Genomic DNA, 10,289 nt, shown 5'->3' on the forward strand with positions numbered 1-10,289 from the left:
GAGGGATGCAGGCAAAGCCGATGAGTCGGACGCTTTCTATGACCTCCTGTCACAGGTGCTGGCTAAAGTGGCCACTCGGGACAGAGTCATCTTGTTGGGTGACTTCAATGCCCGAGTTGGTCATGATACTGGCACCTGGTCTGGAGTGATTGGAAGGCATGGGCCAGATCAGCTCAATAATAACGGTAGGAGGCTGCTAGATTTTTGTGCAGCCCATGGGCTTGTGATTACCAACACGCTCTACCGGCATCGGCGCATCCACACAACATCATGGATGCATGCCGGGTCCAAGCAAGAACATCTGCTGGACTACGTAGTGACGGACCAGCGGATGCGAGCCCATGTCCTTGACACCAGGACCTACCGTGGAGCTGATCTGCCCTCTGACCATCGACTAGTCATCTGTAAGATGCGCCTGCCATTCTTCCACTCCGGTGGTGGGTGTACACCCAGGATCCCATTCCAACCAAAAGTGGCCTGGTCTAAGTTAGCTGATGAAAGTTGCAAGCGAGAATTTCATCATCGCTTGCAGCTGGGGTTGGCATCGTCCCCCACTCCACCTGATGTCGAGGGTAAATGGGCGAGGTTTAAGACTGTGACTCATGCAGCTGCAATGGCTGCTTTGGGTACGCGGTCCAGACCTCCCCGGGAACCCTGGCTGACGGAGGAGGTGTTCAGGTTAATTGAGAAAAAGCGACAGGCCCACTCTCATCGCCTACAGCATCCCACGTCAGAGAATGAGGAGGTTTACCGCAGTCTTCGCTCGGAGGTTCGGAGAGCCGTGAGGCGCTGTAAGGATGGGTGGTGGTCGCGGGTTGCTGAGGAGATGGAGTCTGCCTCAGTGGCCCGCGATCACAAATCACTATTTAACTCCATCAAAAAAGTAACCTGCAGCGCCACACCTATTACCATCATTAGAGGAAAAAACGGTGATCCAATCTCCGACCCCCAGGAACAGGTTTGCAGATTTGCTGAGCATTTCTGCGAGGTCCTGGGGGAGGGAAAATCTCTCAGCCAGGAAAACATCATGGCACAAAGTGGGGATAACCCTGCTGAGGCTGCGGTGCCTCAAATATTGGAAGAGGTCACCCCCTGTGAGTGGCTGGCTGAGGTACCGGCTGTTGAGGAAGTACTGAGGGCGATCCGGAGTCTGAGACCAGGGAAGGCACCGGGCAGAGATGATCTCCCAAGCGAAATGCTGAGGGAGGGTGGCGTTTGTGCACAGACTGCCCTATATGACATCATAACAACAGTCTGGACCACTGGACGGGTTCCGCAGGACTGGAAGGATGCCCTGGTGGTCCCCCTCTTTAAGAAGGGGGACCGTACCGACTGTAACAACTACAGGGGCATCTCACTCCTCAGTGTGCCGGGTAAGGTCCTGGCAAGGATTATTCAACATCGCCTTGCTAGGCATGCTGAGGAGAGGCTTGCGGAGCCCCAATGTGGTTTCAGGAAAGGGCGGTCCTGCACAGATGCCATATTTTCTGTCCGTCTGCTACAGCAGAGGTGTAGGGAATTCCAAAAAGACCTACATCTCTGCTTTATTGACCTGGTCAAGGCCTATGATACCATCAGTAGGACTGGGCTCTGGGTTGTTCTTCGTGCTTTCGGAGTCCCTGACCCTCTGCTCACGATCATTAAGGACCTTCATGATGGTGAGCGGGCCCGGGTAAAACTACGTGGCCGGGAGTCGGAGCCTTTCCCTGTACACCTTGGGGTGCGACAGGGATGTCCTCTGGCTCCCACATTATTTAACATCTATTTCGACTGCGTAGTTCGTGAAGCCTTCAATAGCTGTACCGGGGGAATTACCATTTGGTACAGATACAATGGGAGGCTGATCGACGCCCGGGTGCGATCAAGGGATGGCTCCCTATTGGTCAACCACGTTATGTATGCCGATGATTTGGTAATAGCTGCTCATTCAGAAGAGGAGTTGGAGACGCTGCTGCTGAGACTGGAGCGTGCCACTAAGAGGTGGGGCCTTACCATCAGCCCCACCAAAACTAAGCACCTGCCTGGGTATTTTGTACCATCGGGCACTCCGCCCCCACAACTCCCAATCGGTGATGGGGCAGTTGTGGAGAGAGTAGAGAGTTTCCCATACCTGGGCAGTGTGCTCATGACCGGCTCCAGTTTATCAGCAGAGGTCTCACTCCGAATCAGTCGAGCGGCAATATCTTTTCATCGGTTGCGTAACGCTGTGTGGAAGCTACCTGGTCTGTCGCTCCGCACGAAGCTTCAGGTCTTCTCGGCCACGGTCATTCCCTCCCTTCTCTATGCTTGCGAAACGTGGACCCCCCTAGTGGAGCATCTTCGCCGGTTGGAAACATTTAGGCTGGCCTGCCTACGATCCATCCTGGGTTTAACCAGGCTGGATTGTGTGAGGAGCTCACAAGTCCTTGAAAGATCTGGGCAAAGTCCCATCAGTGAGCTCCTCCGGCAGGCAAGGCTGCGTTGGCTGGGTCATGTAGCCCGCATGCCCAGCCACCGCATGCCTAAACAGCTTTTGTTCGGCCGGATCGAGGGGGCTAAACGGGCGCGGCACGGGCTAGAGAAGAGATGGAGTGATGTGGTACAGGAGGACGTGGAGCTGAGTGGACTTGCCGATGACTGGTACCAGCGGTGTCAAGATCGACCTCAGTGGAGGAGGCTCGTGAAGGACGCTACTGGGCAGTTGGAGGCAGTCGCCCTCCAACAACAACGGAGGGCGGAGGAGCGACGCTCACAACAACGAGCGGAGCGCCGGGTGGCTAAAGCACAGCAAGTTGGCACAGTAGGGGGCACAGGTGGTGCATCAGCCAGTCATCTCGGTCAGTCGACCCGTGGCACCTGGGTCTGCCCCGTGACCTCCTGCCAGCGGGCGTTCGACACTTCACGTGGCCTCAAGGTGCACATGGCCTGGCACAAGCGTCGTGGTGACGTCACCGCCACTTAGTGGCGAATGGCGGTTGTTGTTGTTGTTGTTGTTGTGTGTGTGGGTGTGTGTGGGTGTGTGTGTGTGTGTGGGTGTGTGTGTGGGTGTGTGTGTGTGTGTGTGGGTGTGTGTGTGTGGGTGTGTGTGTGTGTGTGGGTGTGTGTGTGTGTGTGTGGGAGTGTGGGTGTGTGTGTGTGGGGGCGTGTGTGGGGATGTGTGTGGGTGTGTGTGTGGGTTTGTGTGGGTATGTGTGTGTGGGTATGTGTGTGTGTGTGTGTGTGGGCATGTGTGGGTGTGTGTGTGTGTGTGTGGGTATGTGTGTGTGTGTGTGGGCATGTGTGGGTATGTGTGTGTGTGTGTGGGTATGTGTATGGGTGTGTGTGTGGGCATGTGTGGGTATGTGTGTGTGTGGGTATGTGTGTGTGTGTGTGGGCATGTGTGGGTGTGTGTGAGTGTGTGGGTATGTGTGTGTGTGTGGGCATGTGTGGGTATATGTGTGTGTGGGCATGTGTGGGTGTGGGTGTGTGTGTGTGTGGGCATGTGTGTGTGGGTATGTGTGTGTGTGTGGGCATGTGTGGGTATATGTGTGGGTATATGTGTGTGTGTGTGTGGGTGTGTGTGTGTGAGTGGGCATGTGTGGGTATGTGTATGTGTGTGTGTGGGCATGTGTGGGTATATGTGTGTGTGTGTGTTCATGTGTGTGTGGGCGTGTGTGGGTATATGTGTGTGTGTGGGTATGTATGTGTGTGTGTGTGGGCATGTGTAGGTATGTGTGTGTGTATATGTGTGTGTGGATGTGTGTGGATTTATGCTGGGTACCTGCTGGGCGTATGGTGGAAATTACGGCACGTTTTAACCGTCTCTGCCTGTCTGTCTCTCTGTCTGTCTGTCTCTCTGTCTCTCTGTCTGTCTCTCTGCCTGTCTCTGTCTGTCTCTCTGTCTGTCTCTCTGTCTCTCTGCCTGTCTCTGTCTGTCTCTCTGTCTGTCTCTCTCTCTCTGTCTCTTTCTCTGTCTCTCTCTCTGTCTCTCTGTCTGTCTCTCTGTCTGTCTCTGTCTGTCTATCTGTCTCTTTGTCTGTCTCTCTATCTGTCTGTCTGTCCCTCTGCCTCTCTGTCTCTCTGTCTCTCTGTCTGTCTCTCTTGCTGTCCCTCTGCCCGTCCCTCTCTCTCCGTCTGCTCCCCAGCCCCAGGCTCAGGTGGACGTGCTGCCGCTCGACTTGGCGTCGCTGCACAGCGTACGCGAGTGCGCCGACAGCTTCATCTCACAGCGCCTGTAAGCGGCTGCTCCGTTTTCACGTTTACTCAGCGAGCACCCTCCCTCAGAGGTCGCAAACGGGTTTTGATTCCTTACCTGTACCCGGCCACACCAGGGTCGCAAACGGGTACCCGTACCCGTACCCGGCCGTACACGTACCCTACCCGGCCGCGGCCGGGTACGGGTAGGGTACGGGTATCGGGTACCCGATTGCGACCTCTGGGATGAAGCCATGTTGCAGGCGCGGGTGGGTTGATTCTAGGAACTTGAATTGTGAGAAGAGACAAGACGTTGGGAAATGAGTGACAAACGGTGACTCACCAGTGACTCACGGTCTACCCGTACCCGGCCGCACCAGGGTCGCAAACGGGTACCCGTACTCAGGCCGGGTACGGGTAGCCGGGTATCGGGTACCCGGTTGCGACCTCTGCCCTCTCTGTCCTGTTTCCGTTCCTCCCTCAAGACCCCCACCACCATCCTCCCCTCCATCCCCAGGCACCCACCGTGATTCCTGTGCCCACCAACCGCCCTCCCCCCCACACCCAGTGCCGGATGATCCTCGCAGCAAAAGTAGAGACAGAGAGACAGACACATGTGTAGTAGCTACGTAAGTAGTAGCTACTACATATGCAGTAGCTACACGTGTAGTAGCTACATATGTAGTAGCTTCTACATATGCAGTAGCTACATAAATAGTAGCAACATAAGTAGTAGCTACATGTGTAGTAGCTACATGTGTAGTAGCTACATAAGTAGTAGCTACACGTGTAGTAGCTACATGTGTAGTAGCTACATAAGTAGTAGCTACACGTGTAGTAGCTACACGTGTAGTAGCTACATAAGTAGTAGCTACATATGCAGTAGCTACATAAGTAGTAGCTACACATGTAGTAGCTACATGTGTAGTAGCTACATGTGTAGTAGCTACTACATATGCAGTATTGTATTTTATTATGTTTTTATTATTTTATTACTTCCCTTCTACGTGACTCTACCAAAAGAACCAAGAAGATGAATCCCTGCAGTCACGAAAGCTTCAAATCGAAATTTAAGGTGACGATGCCGTTGACCCCCGACCCCCGCCGCGTGCCAGGCCCCTGCACGTCGTGGTGTGCAACGCCGCCGTCTTCGCGGCGCCCTGGAGCCTCACGGAGGACCTGCTGGAGTCCACCTTCCAGGTGAACTACCTGGGCCACTTCTACTTGCTGCGCCTGCTCCAGGAGGCGCTGGTGCGCTCGGCGCCGGCGCGGGTAGTGCTCGTCTCGTCCGAGTCGCACAGGTGTGACGCTGACGACCGCCGGTCGATGAGAAGGCTTTCGGGCGGTGCCTCCTCCCGAGTTTGCGGAGGTTCGGGTGTTTTTCTTTGTTCTTTTTTAACCCCTCCGTGGAAATGTATCGGTTAGCGCGATCGGAGGCGACGCCCGCCCTGTTGGACATCGGTGATGAAGAGCTTCATAGCTCATCGGATTTCTCGCGCGTGGATACGATATTGCGATTACTTCTCACCGTCTGTCCGTCCGTCTGTCTGTCCGTCCGTCTGTCCCTCTGTCCATCTGTCTGTCCATTTCTCTATCTGTCTGTTCATCTGTCTGTTCATCTGCCCATCTTTCTATCCTTCTGTCCGTCTGTCTGTCCGTCCACCTGTCCGTCCGTCTGTCCCTCTGTCTATCTGTCTGTCCATTTCTCTATCTGTCTTGTCATTTATCCGTCTGTCCATCTGCCCATCTTTCTATCCGTCTATCCGTCCGTTTGTCTGTCCATCTGCCCATGCGTCTGCCCATGCGTCTGTCCATCTGCCCATGCGTATGTCCATCTGCCCATGCGTCTGTCCATCTGCCCATGCGTCTGTCCATCTGCCCATGCGTCTGTCCATCTGCCCATGCGTCTGTTCATCTGCCCATCTTTCTATCCGTCTATCCGTCTGTCCGTCTGTCTGTCCATCCACCTGTACATCCGTCTATCCGTCTATCCCTCTGTCTATCTGTCTGTCCATTTCTCTGTCTGTTCATCTGTCCATCTGCCCATCTTTCTATCCGTCTATCCGTCCGTTTGTCTGTCCATCCACCTGTCCATCCGTCTGTCCATCCACCTGTCCATCCGTCTGTCTATCTGTCTGTCCATTTCTCTATCTGTCTTGTCATTTATCTGTCTGTTCATCCGCCCATCTTTCTATCCGTCTATCCGTCTGCCCATGCGTCTGTCCATCTGCCCATGCGTCTGTCCATCTGCCCATGCGTCTGTCCATCTGCCCATGCGTCTGTCCATCTGCCCATGCGTCTGTCCATCTGCCCATGCGTCCGTCCGTTCCTCCGTCGCTTCGTGGGTCCCCGCAGGTTCCCCGAGTTGGACGGTGCCGGCTTCCGCGTGGATCTGTCGCGCCTGTCGCCAGCGTCGCGCTCCGACCACTGGCCGGCGCTCGCCTACAACCGCTCCAAGCTGTGCGCACTGCTGCTGACGCTGGGGCTGCACGCTCGCCTCGCACCGCTGCGCGTCGCCACGCACGCCGTGCACCCGGGCAACATGGTGCCCACGCGCCTCGCTCGCCACTCCTGGGCCTACCGCCTCCTCTTCCAGCTCGCCCGACCGTTCACCAAGTCCCCGGTGAGGCTAGCCGCCGCGCGGGGGAGCTTTGTCTCCAAGCGGTTCAACTGTTCCATTGAAAGGTGTCAGTTTTGTTGCCAGATAGAAGGGTAAAAAAACTATTATCATGTTTTGCTACTGGCAAATGAGGTTCCAATGGTGTAAATGCTTCACCCCGAGCTCTCGTACTCTGATGGTGCATTGTCTTTGAGTTGTGCGCCTTTTGGCGTCATCTGGTCCAACAACATGTGAGACTAGGCTCTAATGAAAGCTGTCTCGGGTGTGGACCAATCAACCAATTGACACGTTTTTTTGTTTACGTGACGAACCTTTACTCAGCGGCCGTGTTGGTGCTGGTGGTGGTGGTGATTCTGGCTTTAACGGCACAACATTCATATTTACGTGACCTCACCCCAACAAAAACCCCCCTTTGTTGTGGTCGCAAATGTCCACCACGTGTTCAATTAAACGGGGGATCTCTTGTCTGGAGCATGGGCGTCTCCACACAAAAAAAGACAAAAGTCCTCCTTGTAGCCTGAACAGACTGTTGGGGCAAGTGCTGTTAGCGAGCACCTATGAAGGCCGGCACGGCACACGAGGGGGTGGGTGGCCAGCACCACGCCCGGCCGCCTTTGTCTCCCTAGCGGTGATGTTTACACACCGCACCAGGTACTCATTTGAGGCTAAGTCGACCTAGGGGAGGCCCAGGACCGGTTCAGATAATCGTCACTGGTGTTGGCCGTGACCGGGAATCGAACCCACGTCTCCAAGTTCATAGCGCAGCATAGCGCTAACCGCTACACTATCGCTCCCCACACTGCGCACACACACACACACACGCGCACACACGCACGCACACACGCACGCACACACGCACACACGCACGCACACATACGCACACACACACACGCGCACGCACCCACACACACGTGCACACACACGCACACACACGCACACACACACGCACACACACACGCACACGTGCACACACACATACACACACGCACGCACACACGCACACGCACGCACGCACACACGCACACGTGCACACACACACACGTACACACACACGCACACACGCGCACACACACGCACACGCACACACACACGCACACGTGCACACACACACACGTACACACGCACACACACACACACGCACGCACGTGCACGGACGAGCAGCAGCAGGCGGCGGCCACGGCGGTTTACTGCGCGACGGCGCCGGAGCTGCAGGGCGCCAGCGGCATGTACTTCAACAACTGCTGCCGCTGCCTCCCGTCCGCGGCCGCACAGAGCGAGGAGCTGGCGCGGGACCTCTGGGAGCTCAGCGAGCGGATCGTGAGCGAGCGCATGGGGCCACTGCCGCCCGCTGGCAACGCCTGAGGAGGTGGCGGCCAGGGCTGGTGAATCGTTGCGTTGATCAATAATTGTTGTTGTTGTTGTTCTCCTCTCTATTTTTGTATCATTTCACTTTTTTTTTACTAAATACGCAAATTGGCGCAGCGGTGGCGAGATGTTCACAACCTCGCCTGGTGTACAGGAGGTCGTGGGTTCAGTCCCAACCCTGACGCCTGCTGCTGTATATTTTGAGTTAGCGTCTCTCTGTCATGATCATGCTCCTGCTGCTGCTGTGTGATCCCAATCGAGTCATATGCAAGTTACATTTGTTTCCAGCAGTCACATCGAGTTGTGGTGGTGTTTTTTTTTAATCCGTGGGAGAGAGAAAAAAAACCCGCACGCAGAACGAGGGTGGGAGAGATCACACGCAAACTCTCCACACGTGCATCAGGTGGGGGAATCGAACCCAGGCCATTCTTGCCGTAGAGCCGCGCTGTGACGATTCGATACTGGGGTTGGCTGGGTCGGGATCTATTTTGTCGTTTAGCGAGCTTTGTTTTCATGATCACCGTATGTAACAATTCTGTAAAACCCGCATCGGTTCCGTTCCGTTCGAAGCCGAATTGTAAACAAATCATCGTGGCTCTTCTGACTCTCACGCAAAATGTGTTTTTATTTTTCCCCCCGTATTTTTCCACTAGGTGGAAGTTCTATAATGTGCGATCAAAGACGGTTATGACCTTGCGCAACTGCACGTTGGAAAGGCGGCGAGCTGTTATCATGTTCGTTCACATCCTCTGCTGCTGCTGCTGTATAATATAAAGTGGAATTTACCGCAGAGTGACATTGTTATTCGGTGGTTCGCGGGGACCATTGCAGTTTCAGCGACCCGGGCAATTTCCCTACGGTCCGTGTTTGGCCTCGACGCGGTTTTGTTCCTGTAAATATGGTTGTTGTTAAAGTACCACGGACTGTGCGTCGTTGCAACGTAAAATTGAATTAAAAGCCCAGCAAGCCAATCTCTCGAGGGAGTCTCTCGTTTTGTTGGGCGGGAAGGTTAAACATTTCGATTTAAAGCTTTCGTGACTGCAGGGATTCATCTTCTTGGTTCTTTCGGTAAAGTCACGTAGAAGGGAAGTAATGAAATAATAAAAATAAAACATAATAATATAATATTATATAATAATATAAAATAAAAGAAGATGAAGGTTAAACATTACAAACAACAACAGCCCCCATTCTCCACTAGGTGGCGTTACCACGGTGGCGTGTGCCAGGCTAGGTGCACTTTGAGGCCGTCGCTGACAGAGGAGGCCACGGGACAGAACCAGGTGCCATCAGTCGACTGAGATGACTGGCCGATGCCACCAGCTGTGACCCCCCCTTGCTGTGCCCGGCGTGCCCCTCTGGGCGTGCTTTGGGGCCGTCCATAAATGACGTCACGCACCTAGTGGGGGGGGGGGGTCAGACAATTGTGACGTCACATAAAAATTCGCAACTTTAAATTCAAGTTTCATTCATCAATGTATAGCCCTGTGAGCCATTCGGCTCTTGAATCAGGTGCAACCGCAACAAACAAAAAAACAAAAATATGAACAAAAAACATCTTAAAGTGACTATGTGACTAAGTGCAAACAGAAAATCCAAGAAAAGACAGCAAAATATTGCAGAAAAAGCACCGTACACCAACGCTGTGTGCAAAAATCCCAGTGGGATGCAAGTCAAACAACAACAACCACAAGACAACTTAGATTAAGGCCATCACTCTAACTCTGTACTACTACAAACAAACATGGCCAAACCGAAAAACTTTTCAAAAATCACCAAAATAAAGCCATGAAAGCAATGAAACCGTGGTCATAGGAACTGTGACCGAATTTTCACATTATAACGACGTTAACAACATGTACTACCAAATAAATATAGACGACACGTTCTACTTAATCAAATTTACTTTGTAATAAATGTTTTCTCCTACAACACCAGAGTGCAGCGCCACATTAAATACGCACTACAATGACAATAGTTTAAAGCGATTTGAAGTATGTTTTATTTTTTTTTGGGGGGGGCAGAGTTTTGTGACGTCATATTTGAGGGGGGGGGGGGCAGAGCTCTGTGACGTCATATTTGAGGGGGGGGGTCAAAAATCGTCCAAAATCGCGTGACGTCATTTATGGACGGCCCCTTAGCGCCACGCTGC

General features: G+C 53.6%; 1 protein-coding gene across 2 annotated transcripts in view; it reads left to right on the forward strand.

The window, feature by feature from the left end:
* The window catches only part of WWOX (WW domain containing oxidoreductase), an 18,551-nt gene extending 9,443 nt beyond the window's left edge, over window positions 1–9,108 (forward strand). Inside the window, exons 6-9 of one of the 2 annotated variants that reach the window (XM_078882161.1) lie at window positions 4,104–4,192; window positions 5,268–5,453; window positions 6,508–6,775; window positions 7,934–9,108. In XM_078882161.1, coding sequence (XP_078738287.1) covers window positions 4,104–4,192; window positions 5,268–5,453; window positions 6,508–6,775; window positions 7,934–8,134 — 744 coding nt within the window. In that variant the 3' untranslated portion in view covers window positions 8,135–9,108. The remainder of the gene's footprint in view (window positions 1–4,103; window positions 4,193–5,267; window positions 5,454–6,507; window positions 6,776–7,933) is intronic. The other variant, XM_078882162.1, reaches the window with a different exon arrangement.
* Window positions 9,109–10,289: the final 1,181 nt, after the last annotated feature.

Source organism: Lampetra fluviatilis, chromosome 63 (assembly GCF_964198595.1).
Source record: "Lampetra fluviatilis chromosome 63, kcLamFluv1.1, whole genome shotgun sequence".
In the NCBI taxonomy this organism is placed as follows: domain Eukaryota; kingdom Metazoa; phylum Chordata; class Hyperoartia; order Petromyzontiformes; family Petromyzontidae; genus Lampetra; species Lampetra fluviatilis.